The sequence below is a fragment of the Quercus suber genome, unplaced genomic scaffold (assembly GCF_002906115.3).
Source record: "Quercus suber isolate HL8 unplaced genomic scaffold, Cork oak 2.0 scaffold_130, whole genome shotgun sequence".
NCBI lineage: Eukaryota > Viridiplantae > Streptophyta > Magnoliopsida > Fagales > Fagaceae > Quercus > Quercus suber.
In genome coordinates, this window is record NW_027069593.1 from 482,017 (window position 1) to 496,644 (window position 14,628).

At 36.4% G+C, this 14,628-nt stretch overlaps 3 protein-coding genes across 4 annotated transcripts; 1 reads left to right on the plus strand and 2 right to left on the minus strand.

Moving 5' to 3' along the window:
- The first annotated feature begins 1,672 nt into the window (after positions 1-1,672).
- LOC111992011 (filament-like plant protein 7) lies at positions 1,673-7,512 on the plus strand. Of its 2 annotated transcripts, none has more exons than XM_024023819.2 (6): positions 1,673-1,863; positions 3,155-3,264; positions 3,505-3,637; positions 3,748-6,154; positions 6,274-6,331; positions 6,702-7,512. In XM_024023819.2, exons 2-6 carry the CDS (start codon positions 3,166-3,168, stop codon positions 7,191-7,193), a joined length of 3,189 nt encoding a protein of 1,062 aa, XP_023879587.1. In that variant the 5' UTR covers positions 1,673-1,863; positions 3,155-3,165; the 3' UTR covers positions 7,194-7,512. The 2 variants fall into 2 exon arrangements, with proteins under 2 accessions (XP_023879587.1, XP_065632278.1); XM_065776206.1 differs by lacking the exon at positions 1,673-1,863 and adding an exon at positions 1,881-2,037.
- Positions 7,513-10,979: 3,467 nt separating this feature from the next.
- Positions 10,980-11,906, minus strand: LOC136068706 (wax ester synthase/diacylglycerol acyltransferase 5-like). Its single transcript, XM_065776207.1, has one exon. The coding sequence runs from the start codon at positions 11,858-11,860 to the stop codon at positions 11,042-11,044; it is 819 nt and encodes a 272-aa protein (XP_065632279.1). The 5' UTR covers positions 11,861-11,906; the 3' UTR covers positions 10,980-11,041.
- Positions 11,907-12,126: 220 nt separating this feature from the next.
- Positions 12,127-13,444, minus strand: LOC111992293 (wax ester synthase/diacylglycerol acyltransferase 5). The gene has a single exon (XM_065776208.1). The coding sequence runs from the start codon at positions 13,005-13,007 to the stop codon at positions 12,189-12,191; it is 819 nt and encodes a 272-aa protein (XP_065632280.1). The 5' UTR covers positions 13,008-13,444; the 3' UTR covers positions 12,127-12,188.
- Positions 13,445-14,628: the final 1,184 nt, after the last annotated feature.

Sequence of the window (14,628 nt, forward strand, 5' to 3'; positions counted from 1 at the left end):
ACTTCACACAATCAATGCTTTTGATTGTTGAAATTGTTGGTGTAGATGTCTTTGCAAGGACCACTTGATCTTTGGCAAAGCATAAGCAACTCGGTAGAAAACCCTAGGAGCACAAGTTTGCAATAGCTGCTCCAAGTGTACAGTGTTCTTCCTTATGATAACAACTATAAAAATAGGTTTATTATACCTTAGGGAACCATGGTGCACAAATCCTAAATCAGCCAAATCATCATGGGCCGCAATAAAAGAATTCAAAAATCTCATGGCGCAATCAATCGAGTGGAGTCAAGATTTACCAAACCTCAATCAATCAGAAGTGAGGCTAGTGTCGAGGCAGCTTTTCTTCCTCTATCTTGAGCAATTTCTCGTGTTTTTAATGCAGTTCTTCAACATACGTTTTGACATTAAAAACTAAAGACTCAATTATATTAGAATTGCATTTGGACTTTGATTTTTCAACATATACTTGTTTGACCCTAACATATACTAAATTTTAACAAACTTTGTTCAAAATTTTTAAATTATTGAGACACATTAAACTCCACACTTTTAAATGACATGTTTTAAAATCGAAACTTTCATAGATATACATTTCGTGCGTGAGCGTGAAATTTGATTGCTTTTTTTTTTTGGTTGTTGTATATTTATGAAAGTTTGGCTCTATCCACCTCATTTAAAAGGATAGAATTTAATGTGCCCTACGGACAAAACCTTGAATTTTTTTCTTTTTGGTGCTTTCTCCTAAATTTATCCAAAGATGCCAAACCGACACTAAAGAAAAGAAAGATTTAATTTTAATGTAAAGAAAAGAAAAGAGAAAAGTAGAAAACAAAAAAGGCATTCAGCAAAAAAAAACAAAAACAAAAAACAAAAAGCCAAAACAAGTAAAAAGAACTCAACTCCACACGTAAGTCGGAAATTATAATACTTCAAAAAAATAAGTCAAAATTATTTTTTAAGTTAACCAATTTCATATTTTACTCTCACAGTTATTTTATATGACAAATTAAGATAAATTTTTTGTCATTTTTACATAAATTTTGTATTTTTTTTCATCATTTACAATTGATGTAAATTAATTACATCGTATAATTGAAAAAATAGGTGTTAAATCATAAATGGATAGTTGTACTTGTACTACAAATTTTGTTACTTTTTTTCTAAGAAAAAGAAAAGAAAATGGTTTGAAGAAGACATCATCATGTCTTAGATTTCAAGTCTACATTTATGGTGGTCCTGTATGTTAGACACACCACTCATCTGCGTGGTTCGCACCCATTATATTTCCACTCTTGGATTCACCAAAATCCCACACCAGTTAATCGTGTCCTCCACGAGCTTTTACTCTCACATCACACACAACAACAAAGCAGGCAGAGCATGACATTGACTGCCACTCTTTCGCCCCCACCTCATCAAAACCAATACACTCACACTCTCACTCTTCTTCTTTGTCACCGCTTTGTCTCTATGTGTGACTCTTCACTTTTGCTATACCTCTTTTTCTTTCTCTACATTTAAGTATTTTGTTTGTGACGATGACTCACTGTTTCTCTCTCTCTCTCCAATCTACGTATTGAATTATTAATACGCACTTGGGTAGTGTCGGTGAAGAGCAAGCATCCTATGATGTTTTTCTTCTCACAGTTTTGCAATATACATATATATATATATATAATATTTTTTCTTGCACTTTCACTTTCACTTCCATTTCCACTTCCTCTTTCAAACGTTGAATTTTTGGTTCCTTCATGGTTACAACTCATGTCTCTTTCTCTCTCCCTCACTTGGTTTATGATACCAACAACAGTTGTTGATCCTTGAACTGATCATAAGCAAGACTTTGGTGCCAAACTTGCCAAGGTGAGAGCTTTTACAGCTTGAAGCCTTGAACTCACATGCACTACCCCTTGTGGTGTCATATTTTATTTTCAGTTTTTTGGGTTTAATTCTTTTGCCTTTGTGGAATCTGTAGTGTTCATATGTTGCATGTTAACCGTGATTTTCAGTGATAGTGATTTTGGGTTCCTCTGTGAGGTTATATTCATGTGGCTCTAGTTAGCATGATTCTTTATTTCATTCTATTATTACTACCTGGCCATGAATTTTGTTTGTATAATACTGTAGTTGCAACAGTCATACTCACAGAATATTTCTTTCGGACAGTCATTCAGAATAATTGTTTGTTTCTGTGCATAAGACTCTGTTCATCGTTTGTAAGGCTTGGTTAGAATCTTGGAATTACTTTTCTTCCTTTTGGAACACAATTTGGGTTTTCATAACCAAGAGTATTAATTTCATTAAGTTAAGCAAATAATGCCATAACTTCCTATTTCTGACTTATCTTCTGCTTCAATTTCTAAATTCTGTATGTAAAATGCGTGTTCTGCATAATTGATGAGGAAAGTACCAAATGTATAAGTTTGGTAAAATCACATTATTTTATCTTTCTTCAAGTTGAGAGACTAAAACAATTGTCTATATAGAGCATGACTTCAGAGGAACAATTGGTAATGAGTTCAGAGCTCGTTGCAGTAAGCCAGCACTGCATTTATTCCATTAGAAATTGGGCACTACTGTGGCCAACTGCTTTAGACCTTCCATTAAATTGACATGGTTTGTTCTTTTTGATTAATTAGATGAATATTCATTACTTGTACTAGTATGCATTACTTCTAGTAGTACCATACAATTGGTGTTACTTGATTGTTGAAACTTAGCAAAACGGTTCCAATTTGTTTCAGATCTCTGTTTGGTTCCTCACATTTATCATTATAAGCTAGGACTCGCTAGTTTGTATTTTCCCATGTGCCCTTGATGAAAGTGCAATCGATTGCAATGATTATCTCTAGAGTTTGTTGCTTTAGAAACAAGAAAATATTGTACTAAATTCAACTTGAACTAGGCATTTCTTAATTTCAATTACTGTTCCCATTAGTGGATGGCAAATCAGATGGTAAAGTAATCATTGTTACAAACTACAGTAATATGGCAAACATTGTAAATGACAGAGCTTATTGATTCAACTAACAAAATCTTTGTCACTTACTTATACGCATTTTCTTTATTTTTCTTTTTATATTAAATGATAATTGCATAGGAATTATTCTTCTTTTTACATCTAAGTTGAGATTTTCCCTTTTCTCTTGAAAAGCAACTGAAATCATGGATCATAAGTCATGGCTTTGGAGGAGGAGATCTTCAGAGAAGACAATTGTCGCAGCTGAAAAAGTTGCCAAACCTCTAAGAAAAACTGAAGTAGAGGTAACAGAATTTCTCTTTATTATCAAGCTAGTTTTCTATATGCAACTTTGTTTCATATGCCCCCCTTTTTCTCTTGGATGATGCTATATGGTGAAGTTGTGATCTTGGATATGCCTTCTCTATTTTCTGTGTTTTTTCCCTCCCCATTGTGAGAGTTAAGCTTGCATCTTCATGTGAGCACCTTGTGTTGACAGAAATGTTATGTGTAATTAATGTATTACAATTTTTCATTTGTATTAGACACGTACACTTCCAACTGAGAATGAAGTAGGGCCTGAGGGATCTGCCAAAAATCTCAATGAGAAGTTAGCTTCAGTCCTCCTTGAGCATCCTGCTAAAGATGAAGTAAAAAGGGCCCAAGAAGCTGATACAGGTACTTCACTGTTGTCCATACCCCTCCTCTTTTTCCATCCTTCATGATGTTTTCTTTTCAGGCTCAGTTTGACTTTTTGCTGATTCAGTAAACAATTAATCTTCTGTTAGGCTGTGAGAAAGTAAAAGCAGAATGTCTAAAACAAGAACTAGATGAGGCTTTGAGGCAGGGAGCAGCTGCAAATGAACAACTAACTCGTTCAGAGGCTGCATTGAAGGAATGTATTCAGAAATTAAAATCTGTTCAAGAAGAACAGGATCAAAGAATACATGATGCCATTACGAAAACATCAATAGAATATGAGAAGGCTCAGAAGAAATTGGAGGAGCAGTTGGAGGAGACTAGTAAACAGCTCACGAACTTAGCTTTTGAGAATGGTCAACTGAGCAAGGCCCTTTTGGCCAAAGAGAAAATTATTGAAGACCTACAAAAACACAAGTCTCAGGCAGATGCAGAATTTAATGTGCTGATGGCTAGAGTGGATTCTGTAGAAAAGGAAAATGCTTATTTGAAGTATGAGTTTCACGTTCTTGAGAAGGAGCTTGAGATTCGGAATGAGGAGATGGAATACAACCGTCGATCTGCTGATGCAGCACACAAGCAACATTTGGAATGTGTGAAGAAATCCGCAAAGTTAGAAGCAGAATGCCAAAGACTCCGTCTCCTCATGCGAAAACGGCTGCCAGGTCCTGCTGCTTTGGCAAATATGAAGAGTGAAGTTGACATGCTGGGAAGGGATCACGCGAATATGAGAAGAAGAAACCAGAACCCTACTAGAGATCTGGTTGTCAGAAATGCCACAGAAACCTCTTCTGAAATCCCTAATAAGAACATGAGTTTCATGATTGAGAAATTACGTAATATGGAAGAAGAAAACAAGGCTCTAAAAGAAATCGTGACCAAGAAGAACACTGAACTCCATTCCTCAAGGTTCATGTATGTTCGAACAGCTTCCAGATTATCACAGGCTGAGGCTCAGCTTATCGAACTTTCTAAAGGTCAACAATCTATGGAGCTGACAAGGTGTACTCCTAAATCAAATGAACATTCTCTGTTGTCAGGTTCAGATATTGGAAGTGACGATGGAATTAGTTCTTCGGGATCTTGGGCTAATGCTCTAATTTCAGAGCTGGAACATTTCCGAACTGCAAAACTCAAAAGTACACCAGAACACCAAGCCATTGAAGTTTCGGACATGAATTTAATGGATGATTTTGCTGAGATGGAGAAATTGGCAATAGTTTCCATGAATACCCCTAGAAAAGAAAGTCACCCCAATTTTACTGGTACCGATCTAATTCCAGTTTCAGGTCATTCTGACTTCAGCAATAAGATGCAATCAAAAAATGTAGCAACAGAAAAAACTTTCGACTGGCTTCAGATTGTTTTGAATGCAACGCTAGAGCAAAGGCGTATTTCAAAGAGAAGTCTAAATGAACTTTTTGAGGACATCAAAATTGCTTTGGGTTATATAAATCGTCCAACTTCAAGGGCAGCTGATCCAGCTGCAATCTCAAATCCTGGAGAATCCGACCCTATCCAAATTAGTGGTTATATAACTTGGAAATCTCCGAACACATCCCCACTTGCAGATTCGTTGACCAGAGCTTTAGCTATTGACACCTCAGTGGAAGAAAAAGGCAACCAAAATAACTTATCTAATTTGAGTGAGTCAGTTGGTGAAATCATCAAACTGATTGAAGGAATCAACCCAACACCTTTTGTCAGTAATAATACTCCAGACCATGGGTCTAAGAGGGATCAGGATTCCAAACCATTCCATTCACCAACATCATCAGACTACTTTGTCCGTGTTTTCCAATGGAAACGTTCAGAGCTAAGTGGTGTTCTACGACAATTTGTTTGTACTTGTACTGATCTATTAAACGGAAAAGCTGATCTTGGAAAATTTGCCACAGAACTGTTGTTTGCTTTAGAATGGATTATTAATAACCACGTTACTCCTAAAGGTACTTCAAGTGCAAGAAATAAGATCAAGAAGCATTTTGGTTGGATGGATTCCCGAACTGAAAATGAACCTGGAGTTCATACATCCGAAGAGCAGTCATCGTGTTTGCCATTGGTAGCTTCTTCCCCCGAGCAGGATGTTTTGCTCCAAATGGAGGAGGTTCAGTGTAAACTGCAAGAAGAAAACAGCAGACTAAAAGATGAATTGAAGAATATGGAAGCCTCAAAGAAAGATGTGGAAGCTCTGTTACAATCTGCAACAGATAAGAGTGAGGCCTTAACAATACAACTTCAAGAAGCAAAACAACGCATTGGAAACTTTCAAGCAGAACTGCAAACTTTAAAAGAATCAAGAGGGATGATTGAAGATCAGATTGAAAACCAAAAATCGATAAACGAAGAACTCGATACTCAGCTCTCTGTTGTCAAAGCTAAATTGAATGAAGTCCTCCAGAAGTTCTCGTCTTTGGAAGTCGAATTGGATGATAAAAATAACTGCTGTGAAGAATTAGAGGCCACATGTCTTGAGCTTCAACTCCAGCTAGAAAGGTAATTAAGCACTGATTTCAGTGTTCTTCTTTGTGTGTGTATATATATATACAGTGTTCTTCTTTGTGTGTGTGTGTATTTTGATAGTAGAATTTTGATTTCTGAAATGTAACTTGCAGCGTTGCAAAGGAAACTCCACAGCACAGTATGAATCAAGAGGGAAAGCAATCACAGAATGTAAGTTATTGCCATCTTGATGTGCCTTCTGTTTAGAAACAGATCCATGTATTGGCTATATGAAACTGCTTCTGTATACAAACTGAAAGCAGTTATAATTTTGATGCATTGAACTAATTAGTATTATAAACTGATCATATTTATTCAATATTCTGTGTTTGGTAAATAACAGAGAGATTATTATTAATGTTAGATTATATATCTAGAAAGAATTATTATATAGAAATATATAATAGATTAATCATCCCATTTACATGGTGGTTTTGTTCTACATTGAGTTCAATTTCTTGTAAAATATAAACATTCAAATGCAGTTGTAAGAGTAAATTGCTATACTATATCATATGAAAGTGGTATATCTAACTTTCAGGGATGGGAGATGACAACAGCTTCCATAAAGTTGGCGGAGTGCCAAGAAACCATACTGCACCTGGGTAAACAGCTGAAGGCTCTAGCTTCACCTAGGGAAGCAGTATTGTTTGACAAGGTTTTCTGTAATACCAGCACAGCGGCTCCTACCACTGATAATAAGAATTTGAACAAGCGTTCTTCCTTGCGTGATCGAATGCTAGCTGAGGATGGTACTAAGGCAGAGATTCTGAAGTCTTCTAAGATTAAAGAAACTATAAGCACTGCAGACACCCAGAAAGAACTCCTTAACTCCAATAGTGATAATGCTTTGTGTGCTCCTAATGGCCTGGTACATACTCCAGAAGCATATCTTAGTTTAAAGCACAATGCAGTTGGTGCTCTAGCTGTTGTCCCAAGTAAGAAACAGGGAGGATTTGGTTTGCTAAGGAAACTTTTGCTGAGAAGGAAGAAAGGAGGCAACAAGAAATCCCGAACCCTCGCTAAGGCATGAGTACAGAAAGGTGAAGAGCCCAAGCTGAAAAATCTGCCTTGGCAACAACACATGCCCAGTAAAGGAATCAAATCTGCAGTGTTCATAGTTTTTGTTGATTACTAATTGTATTTGAATTTTTCACCTTGATGAATGGAGAAAGTGAAAGTTTGGGCTTTTTTTTTTTTTTTTTTTTTAACAGTTAGAGAAAGAGAGAGATTTCTACTGTTGTAAGTGTTGATGATGTACATATCTCTGGGTTTGGGTACATTGGAGAGACTATAAATACATATCAGCACATTGGAGTTGAGAATAATAGCACTGACCCTAGTTTTAATCATTTATGAAGTATTCTTGTCTTGATTACCAAGCCCAGCAGTTAAGAGAATAGAAGACGAGCTATAACAGCCAAGAAATAGTCCTATGCTTTTTCTTATTTTATGCTTAATAATGATATTTGATTCTCTACATAAAATTAATTTTGATTTGATTAGTATTAATTTTTTGGTATGTGTTTAATCCATCCTTGCATGGATAAGTTGAGGCTATTGAGTGATTCTATTATTAATTAAAATTACAATAATACCTCTATTAAATTGGATTGTATTGTTCTTTACTTTAAATTTTTTTTTTTTTTTTTTTTTTTTGAGAATCTTAAAATTTATTTTATCATTATTATGTTATGATTTTATTTTGTAAATACCGTTTATTACTTGTTTGGTGACTCGAAATACAAAGGAAAAAAAACCAACTTCAAAAACCAAGAAATTAGAAAGGAACAAAAAACAAGTCAAATGCATTCATTATGCTGTCAAACAATTACATCTTCAGTCATGCTAAGAGGTAACAATACTCACCACCCTATTAGAGGAAACTAATTGAAAGGAGAAAAAATCAAATATGGCCCGGGTAAAAAAGGTTGCAGCCTATTCAACCCCTTAACATGTCCTTGTGTCGCAGGTTTAGGACAATGTATGCTGGGGATATGGCCATTTCAGAGTAAGTGGATGTCACTATTAACATTTTCATTGAGTCTCATGCCTCAACTATCCTTTTTTAAATTATGTCCTCAAATGCAACTATATGCAGAGTTGAAGTAGGGGCTGCAACATGGATGGCAGACCAGGAAATTTACTTAGAGTTTGACAAACCATTTTATTCCAGCCCAGGTCAACATAAAGCACTTTTATGCTCCCCTTCACAAATCAGAAACCTATCATTGAAACAAGTAATCCTGCTATTGTATACAGTTGAATTTCTACACTCACTTTTATCCTGCATCTAAGCAAATCACTATGCCATAATTTCAAGTCAACTACTTGGTCAAGTTTCAAGAAAAGTGATAATTTAGGAGTTTTGAAAATTATTGGCCTTATGCACATAACAGACAAGTAGACTAACTCTGAAGAAAGAAAACAAAGTTAGAGAGAGTAGAAACCTCACATATAATGTTAAAAGCAAGTTGACTATGGGAAGTGCTGTAGAAGGCACCCCCTTATGACTGTGAAAGTGAACTGACAACACCTATTCAACATATGGTAACGGGTGGATGGGGGGTCTGAAACAACCATTTAATAGGATCAAGGTGCTCCATCTGATGAGTCATTTAGGAAATAAGAAAGGTTCAGATTTTAGCTTGAATAGCAATCTTTAGTTACAAAATCATGGGAGACTCGCTCAGAATTGGGGGATTTACATTAGAAGGGAAAGGATCTATGCTTAAAAAGTTTATTCAAAACCTTTCATATTGGCCAGATTTTGGTTGGATTTGGACAAGAAAAAGCGGAGCAAACTGGGGGTTTTATCCCTCCAATTACTTTGCCTTTTCTTCCTCATTGCTCTCCCAAACAAGGGATTTACTCTACTTCTTCCCCCTTGCTTCTCCTTTCCCTTCAACCTAGTAACTTGTAAGTTTTACACCATTTCTACAATGGTAATGAGCTACACTTTTTTTTTTTTTTTTTTTTTTTAAATCAAGGATTTTTTTTTTTTTTTTTTTTTCGTGACTTGCTCCAATTTTTTTATTTTATTTTTATATAAGTAAAAAGTCTTTATTAAAACTGAGAACTACTTCATTCAAAGAAGATGAAATGGCCTAAGAAAATATGTACAAACAACTAAAAAAGAGATTATGTACAAGATAAGAGAGAGACTAAGAATAAGGAGAGGGAATCACTAGAAGTGAGTTCCCAAGCACAAGACCAATCAAACAAGACCAAAAGTTTGTCCCGTAACTGCTCCATCTCATTGAAGGTACATTTATTAGGCTCCATCTCATCGAAGGTACATTTATTAGGCTTCCGCCAAATAATCCATGTCACACAATGTGGTACCAAGTTCTAGATAGCCAATGAATGCTTCCCCAACCAATTTCTTCATCCGCCCACCAAATCAACTACCCTCTAAGAAAAAACCCAATAGAATTGCTCCAATTTGAAAGCTTTATCATTTTTCTTTACAGAATTTAATAGAATGAAAGTTACATTCAAAATCATTCTCCCCACAACATGCAGAAATTTCAATCTGACTTAACTTGTCCATTAAAGGTACAACCCTATTATGGGTGAACCATATATTTATGTTGACATCTGTTATTCTCCTCTCTCAAGTATGTGAAGCTATTTATTAAAGGCAAATTACACTTTTCCATCCACCCTGATTACACTTCACATCTTAAATTGTCAAAATGTGCAATCTAACCCCCAATTTAAAAATACATTACACTTAACCCCCTATTGTTTGTATTGCTGTTAACTTAATGGAATTTAGTATTGAAAGAACAAGTTACCCCTCTTTCCAAAACAGACAATTGAGAGAATTTAGCATTGAAAGACCTTTTTACCCCTCTCCAAAACAAACAGAGAAGGACTTAAGGGGCAAATTTGTCTTTTAATGTTAAATTTTGTCAGACTTAACATCAAAACACACGGTAGGGAGAATATTTAATAAGTATTACAACTTTAAGGGGTTAATGCGTGCATTTCGATAGTTCAGGGGGTTAAGTGTAATTAGAGTAATAGTTTAGGATGAAAAAATGAAATTTAATTTTTATTAAAATTAAAAATTAAAAAAAAAAATGTATGTGAAGCTTTTTAAAATCCAAAGACAGCAACACCTTCCTTTTTAAAACTTCACCATCTAAAAGTTTAAAACTAAAATAAGCAAGGATTACGTCCAGTGCCTCATGACAAGTGTTTACTTTTAGACACGTGTCATGATTGTAACGAATTCAATATTATGTGACACTAGTCATCTTAAAAGCAATACAAAGCATTTAAACTTCCATATCCACCCAACCTAAAATTCGGTACTCGTACCATTTAGGGCAGTAGTTCAATGAATCAATGGTCACCTACCTCTTTCTTTCTTTTCTTTTTTTTTTCTTTTTTTTTTTTAAGTGAGGAGATATTTTTATTGAAGGTCTCTGTTAACGTGCATGTGATAACAAACTAATAGACTTAATAGACACTCAGCCACAATAATTGTCAAGGTCCTATATGAAATCATTTTTTTTTTCGTTAATAATAATAACCTTTTATCATTATATTAAAATATTAATTAATTTTAATTTAGACGAAAATTAAATTTTAAAACCTCTATTCAACTATTATAAACTTGACCACTCAAATTATTCAGGTACAACAACACAACTTTATTTTAGCCAAAAAAAAAAAAAGTAAAGTGTTTGTTTTTTTTTTTTTTTTAAGAACACCCACACAAAACAGCACACTATTTTACTAATAATTATGAAAAAAGGAAACTCCCTGAGTAAAAAGAAAAGAAAACGACAAACAGGTAGACAAGACAACACATAAATTTTCTTTTTTCTTTTCTTTTTTAAAATTAAAACAAAAACTTTAACTTTTCAGTTAAAAATAAATAAAACAAAAACGTACCGCATTCGGGACGGCTTTCTTGACAACCTTCATGTCCTGAATCGAGAACCTTGCAGTGGCGAGTTTTCTTGGCCAGAGCTCCACCCCTTCTCCGCCGCTTATGACGGTTTCCCGGTCACGAACCCACAAAGCTCTTAGCACAAACTCCACCACAAAAACCAAACTAAGCAAACCCATCTTCACAAACCCCCACAAAACACTCAAATAGTACAAGTACAACTTCCACCAACTCCCACCACAACCGCAACTACTACTATTACTCTTCTTGTTCTCAAAAGAAGGTATCCTAGGCAAACCTTCTTCACCATCGATTCTCCTACAACAAGCCAACAACATGGACATCAACGAAACCCCATCACCCAAAGCGTGGTGAATGCGAAAGACAAGGCAGTTGTGGACAAGCAAGAGGTGGATTTCCCACAAGGGTTTATCGTAGCTGAGTCCTGAGCTTATTGTCATGTCCGCTAAGAAGTGGTTCACAGCTGATTCATGGTCTTTGTCATCGAGTAAGTCGCCTTCTTTGATGGGGTTGTGGTGGATAATGAGGTGGTCATCGAGGTTGATATGGGTGCGGCGCCAGTGTTCTCTGCCACTGGAGTCACGGATCATGAGGCTAGAGAACCTTGGGTGCTTGAGCATCAATGAATTGAGCACCACGGTTTTGATAGACACTGGGTCTATGGGGTTCTTTAACCCTATAGCACAGTGGATTACTTGGTTCATTTCAGGCCGGAGGAAGAGCCTTCCTGCTGGTGTTAGAGGCTCGTCGGTTTCTTTTACCACTGAACCCATTAGAGAATACAGAGAGAGAGAGAGAGAGAAAGAGGCAAAGAAAAAGTGAGTCNTATTTATTTATAATTATTGTAAATATATTATAATTTTATAAGGTACAACAACACAACTTTATTTTAGCCAAAAAAAAAAAAAGTAAAGTGTTTGTTTTTTTTTTTTTTTTAAGAACACCCACACAAAACAGCACACTATTTTACTAATAATTATGAAAAAAGGAAACTCCCTGAGTAAAAAGAAAAGAAAACGACAAACAGGTAGACAAGACAACACATAAATTTTCTTTTTTCTTTTCTTTTTTAAAATTAAAACAAAAACTTTAACTTTTCAGTTAAAAATAAATAAAACAAAAACGTACCGCATTCGGGACGGCTTTCTTGACAACCTTCATGTCCTGAATCGAGAACCTTGCAGTGGCGAGTTTTCTTGGCCAGAGCTCCACCCCTTCTCCGCCGCTTATGACGGTTTCCCGGTCACGAACCCACAAAGCTCTTAGCACAAACTCCACCACAAAAACCAAACTAAGCAAACCCATCTTCACAAACCCCCACAAAACACTCAAATAGTACAAGTACAACTTCCACCAACTCCCACCACAACCGCAACTACTACTATTACTCTTCTTGTTCTCAAAAGAAGGTATCCTAGGCAAACCTTCTTCACCATCGATTCTCCTACAACAAGCCAACAACATGGACATCAACGAAACCCCATCACCCAAAGCGTGGTGAATGCGAAAGACAAGGCAGTTGTGGACAAGCAAGAGGTGGATTTCCCACAAGGGTTTATCGTAGCTGAGTCCTGAGCTTATTGTCATGTCCGCTAAGAAGTGGTTCACAGCTGATTCATGGTCTTTGTCATCGAGTAAGTCGCCTTCTTTGATGGGGTTGTGGTGGATAATGAGGTGGTCATCGAGGTTGATATGGGTGCGGCGCCAGTGTTCTCTGCCACTGGAGTCACGGATCATGAGGCTAGAGAACCTTGGGTGCTTGAGCATCAATGAATTGAGCACCACGGTTTTGATAGACACTGGGTCTATGGGGTTCTTTAACCCTATAGCACAGTGGATTACTTGGTTCATTTCAGGCCGGAGGAAGAGCCTTCCTGCTGGTGTTAGAGGCTCGTCGGTTTCTTTTACCACTGAACCCATTAGAGAATACAGAGAGAGAGAGAGAGAGAAAGAGGCAAAGAAAAAGTGAGTCAGAAAGAGCTAGAACATGAGGTCAATTATTACCATTTCCAGCGAAGAATTCAAGCATATAGTAACTCTATACTTCTGTATCTATCCAGAAAAACAAAAAACAACAAAAGGATTAGATTTTGAAATAAGAGGTCTGGAACGTTTGACTATTTGCTACGCCCAGGGGATTTATCATTTATGTATGTAAGAGATGAGCTCTTTTAGATTACAAGTTCACCAGGTGAGAATATCCAAAAACAATCTCTCAAAAATTGACAAAAGCAAGAGCCGAAAAAACAGATGGAAACAAACAAAGCCTAACTTTTGCATTGGGGGTAAGAGTTCTATTTGCTTAAGACACGGAAATGCTTGACCGGTCACGATCTACATCCATATTCATTTAGGCTGTGTTTGTGTTGGCTTCAAATTACTTTTGGAAATGTTTTTTCGTAAATGAGAATGTTTGGGTGTGCAAGGAAAATTGGGTCAAACAAAAAATCATTTCCGTTGATCGTAAAATATGCCTTCTGACCCTGTAAAACCATTTCTATTTGTATTTTACCTTCAAATCACTTTCGAAAAGAGAGAAAGAAGGACTAGATGCGCAAAGAGAGAGAGAAAGGACTCAGACGCGCAAACATAGAGAGAGAGAGAGAGAGAGAGAGAGAGAGAGAGATCACGCCGTTGAGTTCGAGATCGCGCCAGAAAATCAGATCGCCGTCCTCATCCCCTCCACGTGACGGTGAGATCGCGCCACGAACCCCCAATCAGATTGACCCATCCCTCATCCTCACCGACCCATCCCACTCCAGCAACCCATCCCACTCCGCTAACCCACCCTTGAGCCGATCTATCCACCAGCGAGTCGCACCGCGCCGATCGCCTTCGCCTCACATGCCTTCGCCTTCAAACCCAGTCGCCTCACCGCAACAATTTGATCGGATTTGATGATTTTTTTTCTTCGATTTTGTTTCTTTTGTGTTTGTGGACTGAGAAATGATATTATATATTTGTTTGGAAGCTGAGAAAATGTGAGCAACAAGTAGAAAATGTGTTTTCTATAGTATTTTCAAGAATACAGCCAAACACCAGAAAATATTTTTCAAAGCATTTTTTGAAATGCAACCAAACACTTGAAAATATTTTCCTTTCACGAAAATAGCATTTCTGGAAAATATTTATTTTCCGAAAAATATTTTACATGAACCAAACACAACCTTAGTTTTTTTTCAACCTTAGTTTTTTTTTTTTTTTTTTTTGAGAAGAATGTCAGCGTAGCTTTATTAGAGATAAAAGACAAATTAAGACAAATCGGATTGGAACACAGCATCCAAATCCCCAGGTAGATCTTCTATCTAAACATCAATATCTGCAGTTGAAACTGCTCTTCTAGCTAAACAATGAGCTAATTTATTCCCCTCCCGACCAACATGCTGATAACTACAGTGCCTCAAAACAGCCCATAACGTCTTAGTTTCATTGACTATATGACCATACAAAGTATTGCACCCACCAAAAGCATTTAAAGCTTTCACAACCTGCAGGCAGTCACCCTTTATTATTACATCAAAAAGGCTGAGTTCTCTGGCAA